General features: G+C 43.4%; 1 protein-coding gene across 1 annotated transcript; it reads left to right on the forward strand.

Annotated features, from left to right (window-relative positions):
* The first annotated feature begins 374 nt into the window (after positions 1 to 374).
* LOC115537493 (uncharacterized) lies at positions 375 to 4,269 on the forward strand. The gene is made up of 7 exons (XM_030349463.1): positions 375 to 436; positions 692 to 916; positions 1,023 to 1,533; positions 1,644 to 1,939; positions 2,088 to 2,439; positions 2,560 to 3,205; positions 3,308 to 4,269. The coding sequence occupies exons 1-7, from the start codon at positions 426 to 428 to the stop codon at positions 3,808 to 3,810; spliced, it is 2,544 nt and encodes an 847-aa protein (XP_030205323.1). The 5' UTR covers positions 375 to 425; the 3' UTR covers positions 3,811 to 4,269.
* Positions 4,270 to 16,740: the final 12,471 nt, after the last annotated feature.

Raw genomic sequence — 16,740 nt, forward strand, 5'->3', positions numbered from 1 at the left:
AAAAGCCAATCTTGGAAAAAGTCGAAAAAAAACAAAAATAAGGCAAAAACGTTTTTATTCCCATTCTGAGTCTAAGTCCACAAGGATATACATTCAAAAAACAGGTCATACTGTCATCAATCATAACTATAAATATACAATCACACACAAATTATATTAACCTTGTTTCTATAATTATTACATTAGAATGAACTGTATTCATTCTCCCTGTATCTTAAAAACGAATCCCTCCCCTCTTAACACATCTTCAAAAACACAGGTAAGAACACGCCCCTTTCAGCTTGCAACAATAGCTTGAGGGGAGGAGGGGGAGGAGCTCTATGAAACAGGCATTATAAATACTGGAATTTCATGGTGAAGAATTTACTTTCAAGATTTTCTGAAGCACGAAGGCTGTTGCCATTTCCACTGGTCTCATCTTGAAAATGTATCAAAGGTAAGCCTTTCTTTTATTTTTTATGAAAATATGTTGATATGATCTGTAGATATAGAATGCACTCAGCTCTTCATGATCTACAAAAAAGTAATATCTGAATTATTTTCTCTCTACACATACTGAAAATTGGATAGGGGTATTACTTTATTATTTTGCAATATTTGATATAGTACCATTCTCCTTTTTACATTCCATGCTTTGTAATGCCTTGTATGTAATGCCCTGCTAAGTAATGCCTTTTTTTTCTAATTCAAGTAAAACAGCAAACAGGCATTACTTGCTCTGTCCACGCTGTCTCAAAACGCAAGCAAACCTGTCTGTCCATTTGCGGAGGGTATGCTTGAAGGATGGCTCTGATGCAGATGTTAATGCCATTGTTGACAAAGCAAAGCACGATGCAGCTGAGCTCCTACAGAAAGGCAGAATTTTCAAATATTCAGATCTCACTGCAATTACGTCAGATGAAAATACACTCAAAAGGTTGGTGGTTTCGACATTACGTGCTGTGTAATCAGAGTTCTTTTTCAGATACAATTTTTTATATACAGATAGCCTCTTATTGATTTCTTGCTTTCTTTATTGACAGACTGGTTGAGGAGCTGAAACGTCACCATTTGGTTGTGACTGGAGAACCCTGCCCCCCGGCAGAAGCCAACACCGAGCCTGCAACGTCTACTTCAGAGGAAAGCAGCTCTGCTGCCTTAGGCGAGGGAAACAACTGTGACTCTTCCAGGGAGAGTGCAAGTAGCAGTAGTCCCAACAGAAAGACCCGTTCTGGTACTGCTGCCAAGTCAAAGTCTGAATCAGCATTTGACATCCTACAAAAAACAATTGCTGGGCCTAAACCACACAGGTCCACATCCACTAGGCCAACCACGAGCCTTCTTGAGTGTCATCAGGAGGCTCCTGATGACATTGCTGATGAGGCTCCTGATGAAACTCAAGAAAACATTAAAGGAGCAAAGTATTCTGCAGCTGTGAAGCAATCCATGTATGAAAAAGGCCTTTACAATCGACATTCTCTGGATCACCCACTTCTTCAAGCCTTCGCCATGCACCTGAACAAAGAAAAAAACATTCAAAACTACAAACAGGAGGTATGGACCATTAAATATTTCACACTTTTTATGAAAACAGCTATATGCACGTTAACAAAAGATGAAGCTACACATTCATGAGTAATTGAACATGATGTCTTTATTTCCAGGTTGAAAATGTTTCCCGGTTTCTATATTTTGTTAACAACGAGGAAGCATCCCTGCAGTTTGTCTATCAGAGACAGAAACTGGATGTTTTCCTCAAGGAAATCACTGGCCTGACTAAGAGAACACAGTCAAATTACCTCAAGTCCTTGAAAAGATTCCTGAATTTTCACACGGACAGAACCAACCTTCATAGTATGGATGCAGACCTCCATGAAGAGTGCACAGAATATAGTCGTGTCCTCACATCTACGCTGAGACTCCTGAGCAAGCAGGCAAAGAAGGAGATCTTCCAAAAAAGGTTTGATTATTGTAGCTGTATAAATGGTCATCTTTTGCATGGTCCTCTTATCTCATCTTGTTGTAATTTGAGCACATTTAATACCGGTGCATTTACTAAGATACTGGTGTCTCACATCCCATTCTTCACTCTTCTTTTTTTCTCACAGGCACGCCTTTCTGATGGACGAAAATGCGTTGACAACTGAAGACTGTCAGGTTGTATTGGTCCAGGCCAAGGACCCATTCTTGGCATGTATGGATAAACTGTCTGAAGATGATGCTGACGCATTGAATACTGCAGATAAAACGCTTGTGTTGTACTACCTTGAAGCTGTTGTGATTCTAGGACACGTTCAAAGGCCGAGTGTCGTGCAGAACATGACTGTGAGTGAGTGGTTATCCAGGGACAAAGCCATCTCAAAAGAGACAGGTGAGCCACTTTGGGTAGTCGGAGTAAAGGAACACAAGACATCAACGCAACAGGTGGCGACATTTGCGCTGTCAAAGGAGGAGGAGCACGTAAGTTCACAACAATTCTTGCCCGGGCATGTTAGAAGACAAAATATATTTTCTGTTACAGCTGAGCATAATCTCATAATGTCTTTTTCTCCCCTCTATATCATTTATTTTCTCCTACAGTGGTTTGATTTGTACTACAAACGGTTGCGCCCAGTCTTCCAGAGGGCCGCCAGGAAACGAAAGAGGGATGAGGATGAGACGGATCCAAAAGATTTCTTCTTCCTCTCCAGCGTAGGGAAGCAGATTCACCGCCCCTCAACTGACCTGAGCCGGCTGGAAAAAAAGTTTGCTGTCCCAGCGGTGACCAGCCAGATGGCCCGCAGATTCTATGAGACTGCAACAAAGGACATGCCCAGTTCATCAAAAACATTGGTGGCCAGTTACCTTACTCATACCAATGCAACAGCAGAGCAGCATTACCGCTACAAGACAACTGAGAATATGTTAGAGGGCAAAAAAAATTTGACTGCTTTAGCTGTTGCAACGTCTTCTTCAGAGGAAAGCAGCTCTGCTGCCCAGGGAAACGACTCTGACTCTTCCAGGGAGAGAGCAAGTAGCAGTAGTCCCAACAGAAAGACCCGTTCTGGTACTGCTCACAAGTTAAAGTCAGAATCAGCATTTGACATCCTACAAAAAAAGTTTCCTGTAACAATTACTGGGTCTAAACCACACCGGTCCCTTTTGGAGGTGGATGACGTTAGCTGGCGAAAAGCATATAAATATTGGCTGCATGGGCAGCAGAAACTACGACAAGAATACGTTCGCTGTGAGTATATCCTTTCTATATTGCTCCATATTAAAAAACAGATACAAATTCAAAGTTGTCAATTATTGTATTCATGACTAACAAAACTTGTTTTTTTCACAGCAAAATTCCCTTGGCGTCAACCATCAACAAAGTCTCTCCAAAAGTTGATTAAAAATCAGGGATGGGATGGCACAACAAACACCATGCAACTTCTCCGCAGGTGGATACCCTCTGGATCTGGTGAAAATATCATGGACTGCACAGCAATTCAGAAACTTGAAAAGAATCAGAGATGGAAAGGACTTCGTACCCAACAATCTGAAGGGCAGGGCACAAGCGTCATGGCAAAACGCAAGTTTCGTGTTGGTGAAGTGGTGTGTGACTACCATGCGGCTGTTGTCACAGTAAGTGATGGCAAGGAGGACAGCAGATGTGATAGCCACACCAAGCAGCCGCCAGGCAAATTAATCAAGTACTCCGAAAATAACTCAAACGTAACGCCCAAACATTGCCCTTTGGTATTGAATGGAGAGAAAATGCATGTGACTCTTTTTCTTGCAACCAAGATTATTTCTACAGATGAAGAGGTGTTGCTCCCTCTTAGTTTCAAAGGAACTCTTTGATTGACTCTTAAAGCTTACAGGGCATCTGCCTTCAGAGACACGTATGACATGTCCCTGTTTGGTGAAATGTTTCATATGTGTTTTTGTTAGTGCTGATGGCTTGTTCAGGGAAAGCTTGTGTAGCTTAAAATTGAGGATTTTTTCTAACTAACTTGGTTTTGTATTGTACATGTGATAAATGTTTTTTCTGTTGTGATTCTAGGACACGTTCAAAGGCCGAGTGTCGTGCAGAACATGTTTGATTGACTCTTTGATTGACTCTTAAAGCTTACAGGGCATCTGCCTTCAGAGACACGTATGACATGTCCCTGTTTGGTGAAATGTTTCATATGTGTTTTTGTTAGTGCTGATGGCTTGTTCAGGGAAAGCTTGTGTAGCTTAAAATTGAGGATTTGTTCTAACTAACTTGGTTTTGTATTGTACATGTGATAAATGTTTTTTCTTCAAGTAAAGGCTTGTGTAATTTCACCTCAAGTGTCTCTCTCTATGTTGACACCTCACACCTCACCTGACACTTGACATCTTAAGTGTCTCACACACAGCCCACTCTACCTCGCATACAAGTTAATGTATATTTGTGTGCCATGGCTTCAACAGGAAGTGTTGAGGGGGAGGGGGGGACACGTTTGTTAGGAATAGGGATGCTGCTTTCGCTAAACTAGCAGCTCACGTGCTTCCTGCGTTTGTGTTATTAAACTGTTACTTTATGTAACTTTTAATGATATCATCTTGTTAGAAACACGTATATCTGAGAGCCAACCCAGTTGCCAAAAGCATGCGTTGACAGTGTACGTTTCGTGAACACTGGATTACGTCGCATTTCAACATAAAATAGCGTGTTATACACACACACGCACGCACACACACACACACACACACACACAAGCACACAGGGAGAGGTAAGCAAGTGATGTGTTGGAGCTTCTCCAAATAAGAGAAAATGCGAGAGAGAGAGAGAGAGAGAGAGAGAGAGAGAGAGAGAGAGCGAGAGAGAGAGAGAGAGAGAGAGAGAGAGAGAGAGAGAGAGAGAGAGAGAGAGAGAGAGAGTCTTAACGATCATCGTGTGTGTGTGTGTGTGTGTGTGTGTGTGTGTGTGTGTGTGTGTGTGTGTGTGTGTGTGTGTGTGTTGAAGTAACCACCAAATGGTTACTTTAACCCAATTGCAAGTAATATAAACAACACATATGTTAAATTTGTTCCCTTTACCTTTGTTAAATCACATTTATGAATAGAGGTGCCACTCGTTATTGTTTATTTTCGTATTAGCATGTAATAAAATAAGGAAATGCATCATAAAACAGGCATATCTGGGAAATTATCAACATCATTAGAAATTGAAACATACTCAATAACATCTGTCGGAACAACACATTAAAGCCTTTGAACAAAGCCATTATACGTATATCAGTCTATACCACACATGAGGGGCAGAGTCTCACTGTGTGTGTATTGCATATGTATTGTTTGCACTGGTTGCATGTATATTGTGTTTTATATTATTATGTATTATGTATATTGTGTATTTGTCTTTTACGTTTCGGAGCTGGCTGATGCTGATCCTCCTCTTCAAACTCAGTGTCAGACTCTGAATTTTCAGAAATGTTATCCTCACTTTCTGAAACTGTTTCCTCAGCATCACCATCAAAACCCTCTGTCTCTTCAAATATCAACTGTAAGGCAGTCTGAACAGAGAATCGCTTTGCCATCTTGATCAGTTGTGGTATTTCATCTCAATTTCATTCACAGAGAATTCATAGCATAATGAATGACATAGCTAGACCTACATAGTGGTAGAACAACGTGTTATAACAACGTGTTATTCCCAACACGATAGATAGATAGATAGATAGATAGATAGATAGATAGATAGATAGATAGATAGATAGATAGATAGATAGATAGATAGATAGATAGATAGATAGATAGATACAGAACCTATGATTTCCACACTTAAACTAGCTCCGGGTCCACTGGACCCGAACACCTCCGAGAAAATCTCCGTTTAATATTATTATTTCATTATTAATTATTGAACAATAACGGTGTGTCAGCTTCCTAGTTGGTGAGGATTAATTAATTATTACAAATATACAAGTTAATGTATATTTGTGTGCCATGGCTTCAGACTAACTCAAGGGCGCAACCAATTCAACTGAGCGACCCCTCCCGAAGTGGTACGGCCCTAGTCAGCCATGTGCGATCGGTGAGAGAAAGACGTAACAGCTTATAACAACATTGATTTCTCATGCAGGCAATAAGATAGTGACACACTGTTACGGTGTCCAACAAACGTAAAATCAGCAGCCTTTGGACTAACAAACATAAAGGCAGAAGACAGAATTCTTGGGTAAAACAAAGTTTTATGGTTGACCGTGCTCGTTGACCCTGCTCGTGAGGTCAGTAGGCCTACGACATGACGATTGTCATTGTCTTTCTTTTACTTCTCAAACTACGTTACAATTGAATGTTCATCAGCCCGAGCCACAATGTTTTGGCCAAATATTGTTACTATAAAAACAAACGAAACGAAGTTTCGTATATTCAGACATATATTGATTGAGTCCACATGGTTTTCATTCGCAAAATGGCGCTGCTACGGCTGCTAACTTATATACGTTACGAATTGATCAAGAGTCAAATGTAAGTGAACAATGCATGACTTAAATTCTTTACGTTTATGATTAGACTGTTATTACTTGTGCTCTCCGAGAATCTCCGTTTATTATTATTGCATTATTACGTAAATGTGAGTGTGTGTGTGTGTGTGTGTGTGTGCGTGTGTGTGTTGTCAGGCCTGTCCTTTGTGGCTCCAGCCTTCATGAGGAGAGAGAAGTCCGGCCAGGTGAGAGTCTGCTCACCTGAAGAGACAGACTCTTGAGGAGGAGCAGCTCTGGACCTCCGGATTGACCGGTACAAAGACATTTGCAAGACATTTCTGCAAGGAGTAATGTGCAGTGAACATTATCCCTTTCAAAGCCTTGAAGATACATTAGCCCGCTTATACTGCTTAATCATTTGACCAAAGATATAACAACAAAAAGGGGTTTTATTGATTTCTCTCTCTCCCTCTTAGTTCTCTCCCGCAACTAAGAGGGAGCAACTCCTCCAGTGCATCGCCGAGAACAGCGCCGGCTCCACGCAGGCCAGCGCCCGCCTCACAGTGCTTTGGGCCGACGGGCTCCCCGGGGCCCCCACACAGCTGCGGGCCCAGGCGTTGTTGCCCGGCGCCATCCAGGTGTCCTGATGTCCAGGACATCATCGGCTACGTGCTGCACATCCGGCGGTCCTCAGGTCAGGACCACACACACGCACATGTGCATACACACACACACCAAACATGTGCATAGCACACACACACACACGCACACGTATATGTCCACACACACACACACACACACACACACACACACACACACACACACACGCACACGCATATATAAAACAATATAAAACATTTAAGAAGGAATGCAAATGAGGCATTATCAATAATAATACAAACACATCACTTGCTTACCTCTCCCTGTGTGCTTGTGTGTGTGTGTGCGTGCGTATGTGTGTATAACACGCTATTTTATGTTGAAATGCGACGTAATCCAGTGTTCACGAAACGTACACTGTCAACGTATGCTTGTGTGTGTGTGTGTGTGTGTGTGTGTGTGTGTGAGCGTGTGTGTGTGTTGTCAGGCCTGTCCTTTGTGGCTCCAGCCTTCATGAGGAGAGAGAAGTCCAGCCAGGTGAGAGTCTGCTCACCTGAAGAGACAGACTCTTGAGGAGGAGCAGCTCTGGACCTCCGGATTGACCGGTACAAAGACATTTGCAAGACATTTCTGCAAGGAGTAATGTGCAGTGAACATTATCCCTTTCAAAGCCTTGAAGATACATTAGCCTTATACTGCTTAATCATTTGACCAAAGATATAACAACAAAAAGGGGTTTTATTGATTTCTCTCTCTCCCTTTTAGTTCTCTCCCGCAACTAAGAGGGAGCAACTCCTCCAGTGCATCGCCGAGAACAGCGCCGGCTCCACGCAGGCCAGCGCCCGCCTCACAGTGCTGTGGGCCGACGGGCTCCCCGGGGCCCCCACACAGGTGCGGGCCCAGGCGTTGTCGCCCGGCGCCATCCAGGTGTCCTGATGTCCAGGACATCATCGGCTACGTGCTGCACATCCGGCGGTCCTCAGGTCAGGACCACACACACGCACATGTGCATACACACACACACACACACCAAACATGTGCATAGCACACACACACACGCACACGTATATGTACACACACACACACACACACACACACACACACACACACACACACACACACACACACACACACACACACACACACACACACACACACACATATATATATATATAACAATATAAAACATTTAAGAAGGAATGCTAATGAGGCATTATCAATTATAATACAAACATAATTAAAACACATAATTAAAACACATACAAGCTTCGGGTCAAATGTTTCCAGAAGCAGGATGAGTATATCTTGTCTCACTCTGAGAGTTGTTAATTATGTTTGTTTTTCGCACAGTTGGCGTCATCAGGTGTTGTCGTCCCTGGCACCGTACTGTGAGTGAAAGAAAAATACATGGCAATTATGCATTCTTTCCATTATCAATTTATTTCTCAAGCTAATTTGCTGTCCTTTTTTCTCTTGCTGTTTGTTTTTTCTAACCCTCAGCCCCAGCCCCCGCCCCAGCCCCAATACCGGCCCTCAAGCTCATACAATAGTGCAAGAATCTGATGTTCCAGTGTTTGCTAAAGGCAAAGAGGAGGAGGAGGAGGAGGAGACACCAGGGATGTGGTGAGTGGGATGGATTAGTTCATCAAACATGTGCATAGCACACACGCACACATATATATGTCCACACACGCACACGTTTTTATTGATTTCTCTCTCTCCCGCAGCACGCTGACCATCTACGGCATCAGCCAGGACAACGACGCCAAGCCAATAGATTATTCTCGGGTTTCAGATCTCTGTGGATGATGCCATTCCTGTGGAGGTACTCCACTGCCATCAGCATCTGGTAGAAGTAGAGTTTAGCCACAGCCTCATCCAGGCCTTGTCCCGCCTTCACCCTGTTAAACAGCTCTCCCCCCTCCATCAGCTCCAGGACATGTAATACGTGTCCTCTGTCTGGTAGAAGTCCTCGTCTGTCTCTTCAATCTGGTCAGGGCTTTTCCCTCTTCGCTCGCCGCTCGCGTTGAGCTGTTCTCGGCAATGCACTGGTCCGGTCAATCCAGAGGTCCAGAGCTGCTCCTCCTCAGAGTCTGTCTCTGGCTTCTGGCTTTATTGAAAAAAAATCCCCCTTTTTATCAAAAACGAAACATGACGACAACAAATAGGCAGTTTTTCTTTTTGAACGAAACATTGAATTCAAAACATTGAGTCCCTTCCATTTCGGTGGAAAACTTTCCAATTCTTCTGTCAAATATAAGCAGTGATACATCCTTGCTCTCTACATCGTAGCCAGGGAAACGGTTTTGTAGGGCTTTTGAACTTCAGTCTTTGTAACATTGCCACAACATTGTAACAGCTTTAAGTTACAATGTTTAACACCACTCATAGATGTTGTCTCCCTTGGGCCCGGCGCTGCAATTTGGCGGAGGGTCCAGTGTGATTACGGTTCTGTCATTCACAGCGTGGTCTTACCTTCACAATGACAAATTAACAACACAAATGAAAAGATTATCCATGGAATAGTCCCTTCCATTTCGGTGGAAAACTTTCCAATTCTTCTGTAAAATATTAGCAGTGATACATCCTTGCTCTCTACATCGTAGCCAGGGAAACGGTTTTGTAGGGCTTTTGAACTTCAGTCTTTGTAACATTGCCACAACATTGTAACAGCTTTAAGTTACAATGTTTAACACCACTCATAGATGTTGTCTCCCTTGGGCCCTGGCGCTGCAATTTGGCGGAGGGTCCAGTGTGATTACGGTTCTGTCATTCACAGCGTGGTCTTAACTTCACAATGACAAATTAACAACACAAATGAAAAGATTATCCATGGAATAGTCCCTTCCATTTCGGTGGAAAACTTTCCAATTCTTCTGTCAAATATAAGCAGTGATACATCCTTGCTCTCTACGTCGTATCCAGGGAAACGGTTTTGTGAGCTGTTCACACTCCTAAACCAGGGACAGAAATTAAATCTTATTTACAGACTGAGACTGAGAATAGAGACCCTTGTTGGTGTCCATATTTCGATGGTCTTCTCTCTCCTCATGAAGGCTGGAGCCACAAAGGACAGGCCTGAAAACACACTATTGTTTTTCTTCTTGGCGTTCTTTGGGGTAGCCTTCTCGCCACGTTATCCGAAGAGATCAGATGGTATTTACAATACATCTATTGCATGTCCTCTCGACATCATATCCAGGGAAACGCTGGGGGGACGGGACGGGGACTGAAGGCGTAAACATGGATAAAGAGGAGCTGGATGCGGTGGAGTGCGACTCCGAAGAAGAAGAAGAAGAAGAAGGAAAACATAAGCCATGAGAGTCTCTCGCTGCCGGCTCCTTCTCCCGCTGAGATCCGAGTGGATCAACCAGTCTACTGTGAGTGAGGAAAGGAGCATAAAGGACGGCTTTTTAACAAAGACCGCTGGGCTTTTCCCTCTTCGCTCCCTGTTGGCAGCCTTGCACTTCCATCCCTGCTTTTTGACCCATGTGTCGACACGCTCTTTCGTTGGCCTCTTCCGATTGAATTGATCTGTCAAAATAAGTAACAAAAGTGTTGTTAGCTATGAACACAATAATTTAAAATCTCATTTCATGCAATCAGTTTTTCTTGAAAGTAATGTTGAATATGTGAAGTCAAATGCAACTTACCACGGGTGTGTTTTACACGCATTTCCAATTGCTCTTTCGCCACAAAGGACAGGCCTGAAAACACACTGTTGTTCTTCTTCTTGGCGTTCTTTGGGGTAGCCTTCTCGCCACGTTATCCGAAGAGATCAGATGGTATTTACAATACATCTATTGCATGTCCTCTCGACATCGTATCCAGGGAAACGCTTGGTCGCGTTGAGCTGTTCTGCACTGGTGGTCGCACCCGTGGTCGTATTGGACGACCACGTGGCAGGTCTTGTATGTTCGTGTGTCCCCGTGTACGCATGTCACCTCCATTGGTGACCCTTCCCTTCCCCCCGCCAGGTCGGGCCGGAGGAGGGTGACCATGCTGCCAGTGTCCACTATGGCCTGCGTCTGTTTGGACATCACTGTCTCAAGGAAGGCTGAGGGAGAGCACAATGGTCACCATGGCTGGAAGACTCCACTGACTGAGGGCTGGTCCCTTTCTCTTGCGGTCTTTTGAAATTAATGAACAAAGACCGCAAGAGAAAAAGCGTGATTGTGGAGCTATTGACCCAACATCATGAGTCTGAGTCCCTCCTCAGAGTCTGTTTCTTCAGTCTGGTCAGGGCTGTATCTGGTCCTCTTCGAGGACTTTCCCGTTTCTTGCAAGGAGTGCAGGAGCCCATTGAGCTGTTCTCGGCGATGCATTGGTAGGCGTAGGCGTTGACCCTTGTCATGAACCGGTCCCATCAGGAGGTGGTTTCCCTTATGTAATCTGCCCTCCGTCTGTACGTACATGAACAAAGACCGCAAGAGATAAAGCGTGATTGTGGAGCTATTGACCCAACATCATGAGTCAACAAATGAATCAACAATCCCATTGGTTGGCTGAACTAGTGCACAAAGACTGAACACAGAGACTCACGATTGGTTACCACTAACTTCCTCCAACCAATACGGAGGAATACTCTTTTAAAAAAAAAAAACTTGTCTGAGACTGAGAATAGAGACCATAGTTGGTGTCCATATTTCGATGGTCTTCTCATGAAGGCTGGAGCCACAAAGGACAGGCCTGAAAACACACTGTTGTTCTTCTTCTTCTGCTTCTGTTGCCCCAGAATGAGTCTGAGTCCCTCCTCAGAGTCTGTTTCTTCAATCTGGTCAGGGCTGTATCTGGCTGTATCTGCACTCCTTGCAAGAAACGACTTTCTCGTTTCTTGCAAGGAGTGCAGGAGCCCATTGAGATTCTTCTTGAGATTCTGTCTTGTTTTGTTCTCGGCGATGCACTGATAGGCGTTGCCCCGGTCATGAACCGGTCCCATCAGGGTTAGTCTGTCTCTTCAATCTGGTCAGGGCTTTTCCCTCTTCGCTCGCCGCTCGCGTTGAGCTGTTCAATGAGCTAAACAATTCAAGTGTACGTAGCAGCACATTCAATAATACTAGCCAAGCGGTGGACGAACAATCGCTTCAACTTCAGTAGCAGGTTTGAGCTTTTCACCAGGCAATGCACTGGTCCGGTCAATCCAGAGGTCCAGAGCTGCTCCTCCTCAGAGTCTGTCTCTGGCTTCTGGCTTTATTGAAAAAAAATCCCCCTTTTTATCATTTTACATCCTTGCTCTCTACGTCGTATCCAGGGAAACGGTTTTGTGAGCTGTTCACACTCCTAAACCAGGGACAGAAATTAAATCTTATTTACAGACTGAGACTGAGAATAGAGACCCTTGTTGGTGTCCATATTTCGATGGTCTTCTCATGAAGGCTGGAGCCACAAAGGACAGGCCTGAAAACACACTGTTGTTCCTCTTCTTCTTCTTCTGTTGCCCCAGAATGGGCCAGGTAGTCAGAAACTGCTTTCTTCTGAGCGTCATCCAAAATGGGCAAAATGGGCCAAAAAGAACTAAAAAAAGAACTATGTGATGACAGATTCTCTGGTTCGATTGTCTATGATCGGACTATCAATTCCTCATCAATAGAGAAATACTATCTATCAATTCAGGAACAAATCATTTGTTAAAGAAAATCCAAAATAGATTCCAATACATGAGACTGTGCTCACCCGTTTTTACTAAAGGTTTAATTCTTTTTATTTTCTGTCTAAGGCAAGTAGTTTTGTCAGTATTCAACTTTGAGGTCATGAGAAATATTTTTTTCGAATTGATAGTCCGATCATAGACAATCGTCATCATGTTGGCTTGATTTTGTTTTTGTTTTATCTATCCTCTTAATGTATGAATAATATTTCATCCGGTTTCTTGCAAGGAGTGCAGGAGCCCATTGAGCTGTTCTCGGCGATGCATTGGTAGGCGTTGGGGCTTTGACTTTTGGCCAAAAATCATATTCGAAGTTCGTTTGTTTATTAATATTAGTATTCGAATATATTCGAATATTTATTAATAATATTTTGACCATTAAATGCCTTCAGTAATACCTGGGCTGAATCCGAGTACTTAGTACATACTATTTATGTTCAGTGTCTACTACTTGACCGTACTACACTTGTAGTACGGTCTACAGCTATGCGTGAACGCCTAGAACGGTCTACAGCTATGCGTAGAACGCCTCTGAACTCTTCCGAACACCGCCGTAACTCCACCGGATGTTTGGAGATGACGTGTCTCCCCTCAGATGCCGGCAAAATTACCTTGATTAGTTACCTGTTTTCCATCTTGTCATCGTTGCTATTAAATTAAAAATGTCTCTTTTTACTTAATTACTTACTTTACTTTTTTACTCTTTTTAATGTCTCTTTTTTTCGCCGCTTTCTATGACGTCTTTCTAAGCCGCTGTTGGTAGTGTCGGGTCAGCCATCACTTCTTCGTTCGTTACCAGACTCGTAGTCTGGTAACGTAGTGACCTACCGTTGTATACTGTGGCGGTAGTACGCATTCGGAAACGTTTTCCGTACTACACAATGCACACTGAGCATTCGGACACGCTATATTTGTGGCGTACTACAAAATGCATACTATAAGTATGAGTATTCGGATTCAGCCCTGGATTGGGCTTTGCGAGGTTTGTTTACAGGCGTTGCTATGGTTACCGGTCTTGCGTGTTCCAACTGTTTATTATGTTTCTAATAAATCGCTGTCTAATCAATACTTCATTCACTGCCTCTTCCGTGGTCATTACAATATTATGAATAGACTGCATGGGTTCTCCGACGTCTCTCCCTCTTGGCCTGCCCATAACAGGTTCGAATATTAAGGGCTGCCTAATATTCGTTCGAATTATTTTTATTTTTTTTGATACTCGAATTATATTCGAATCACGAAGTTCGAAGTCAAAGCCCTAGTAGGCGTTGACCCGGTCATGAACCGGTCCCATCAGGAGGTGGTTTCCCTTATATAATCTGCCCTCCGTCTGTACGTACATGAACAAAGACCGCAAGAGAAAAAGCGTGATTGTGGAGCTATTGACCCAACATCATGAGTCTGAGTCCCTCCTCAGAGTCTGTTTCTTCAATCTGGTCAGGGCTGTATCTGGCTGTATCTGCACTCCTTGCAAGAAACGACTTTCTCGTTTCTTGCAAGGAGTGCAGGAGCCCATTGAGATTCTTTTTGAGATTCTGTCTTGTTTTGTTCTCGGCGATGCACTGGTAGCATGAAGGAGCATAAAGGACGGCTTTTCAACAAAGACCGCTGGGCTTTTCCCTCTTCGCTCCCTGTTGGCAGCCTTGCACTTCCATCCCTGCTTTTTGACCCATGTGTCGACACGCTCTTTCGTTGGCCTCCTCCGATTGAATTGATCTGTCAAAATAAGTAACAAAAGTGTTGTTAGCTATGAGCACAATAATTTAAAATCTCATTTCATGCAATCAGTTTTCTGCCAACTGCACAACAGAGTTCAAAGCGCTTGCGGCCTTCATCACAACTACTCCGAAAACACTGAACTCCATCGAGTGAGTCAAATAAATACGAGCAGGGGAGAGGGTTCGACAGAGTCTGTTTCTTCAATCTGGTCAGGGCTGTATCTGGCTGTATCTGCACTCCTTGCAAGAAACGACTTTCTCGTTTCTTGCAAGGAGTGCAGGAGCCCATTGAGATTCTTCTTGAGATTCTGTCTTGTTTTGTTCTCGGCGATGCACTGGTAGCATGAAGGAGCATAAAGGACGGCTTTTCAACAAAGACCGCTGGGCTTTTCCCTCTTCGCTCCCTGTTGGCAGCCTTGCACTTCCATCCCTGCTTTTTGACCCATGTGTCGACACGCTCTTTCGTTGGCCTCCTCCGATTGAATTGATCTGTCAAAATAAGTAACAAAAGTGTTGTTAGCTATGAGCACAATAATTTAAAATCTCATTTCATGCAATCAGTTTTCTGCCAACTGCACAACAGAGTTCAAAGCGCTTGCGGCCTTCATCACAACTACTCCGAAAACACTGAACTCCATCGAGTGAGTCAAATAAATACGAGCAGGGGAGAGGGTTCGACAGAGTCTGTTTCTTCAATCTGGTCAGGGCTGTATCTGGCTGTATCTGCACTCCTTGCAAGAAACGACTTTCTCGTTTCTTGCAAGGAGTGCAGGAGCCCATTGAGATTCTTCTTGAGATTCTGTCTTGTTTTGTTCTCGGCGATGCACTGGTAGCATGAAGGAGCATAAAGGACGGCTTTTCAACAAAGACCGCTGGGCTTTTCCCTCTTCGCTCCCTGTTGGCAGCCTTGCACTTCCATCCCTGCTTTTTGACCCATGTGTCGACACGCTCTTTCGTTGGCCTCCTCCGATTGAATTGATCTGTCAAAATAAGTAACAAAAGTGTTGTTAGCTATGAGCACAATAATTTAAAATCTCATTTCATGCAATCAGTTTTCTGCCAACTGCACAACAGAGTTCAAAGCGCTTGCGGCCTTCATCACAACTACTCCGAAAACACTGAACTCCATCGAGTGAGTCAAATAAATACGAGCAGGGGAGAGGGTTCGACAGAGTCTGTTTCTTCAATCTGGTCAGGGCTGTATCTGGCTGTATCTGCACTCCTTGCAAGAAACGACTTTCTCGTTTCTTGCAAGGAGTGCAGGAGCCCATTGAGATTCTTCTTGAGATTCTGTCTTGTTTTGTTCTCGGCGATGCACTGATAGGCGTTGCCCCGGTCATGAACCGGTCCCATCAGGGTTAGTCTGTCTCTTCAATCTGGTCAGGGCTTTTCCCTCTTCGCTCGCCGCTCGCGTTGAGCTGTTCAATGAGCTAAACAATTCAAGTGTACGTAGCAGCACATTCAATAATACTAGCCAAGCGGTGGACTACTAGCCAAGCGGTGGAAGTCTCTGGCTTCTGGCTTTATTGAAAAAAAATCCCCCTTTTTATCATTTTACATCCTTGCTCTCTACGTCGTATCCAGGGAAACGGTTTTGTGAGCTGTTCACACTCCTAAACCAGGGACAGAAATTAAATCTTATTTACAGACTGAGACTGAGAATAGAGACCCTTGTTGGTGTCCATATTTCGATGGTCTTCTCATGAAGGCTGGAGCCACAAAGGACAGGCCTGAAATCACACTGTTGTTCCTCTTCTTCTGCTTCTGTTGCCCCAGAATGGGCCAGGTAGTCAGAAACTGCTTTCTTCTGAGCGTCATCCAAAATGGGCAAAATGGGCCAAAAAGAACTAAAAAAAGAACAATGTGATAACAGATTCTCTGGTTCGATTGTCTATGATCGGACTATCAATTCCTCATCAATAGAGAAATACTATCTATCAATTCAGGAACAAATCATTTGTTAAAGAAAATCCAAAATAGATTCCAATACATGAGACTGTGCTCACCCGTTTTTACTAAAGGTTTAATTCTTTTTATTTTCTGTCTAAGGCAAGTAGTTTTGTCAGTATTCAACTTTGAGGTCATGAGAAATATTTTTTTAGAATTGATAGTCCGATCATAGACAATCGTCATCATGTTGGCTTGATTTTGTTTTTGTTTTATCTATCCTCTTAATGTTATAGTATGAATAATATTTCATCCTATAGTTTATTTTATATTTCTACTTATTTTTGCTAGAGTCTGTTTCTTCAATCTGGTCAGGGCTGTATCTGCACTCCTTGCAAGAAACGACTTTCTCGTTTCTTGCAAGGAGTGCAGGAGCCCATTGAGATTCTTCTTGAGATTCTGTCTTGTTTTGTTCTCGGCG

Source organism: Gadus morhua, chromosome 23 (assembly GCF_902167405.1).
Source record: "Gadus morhua chromosome 23, gadMor3.0, whole genome shotgun sequence".
NCBI lineage: Eukaryota > Metazoa > Chordata > Actinopteri > Gadiformes > Gadidae > Gadus > Gadus morhua.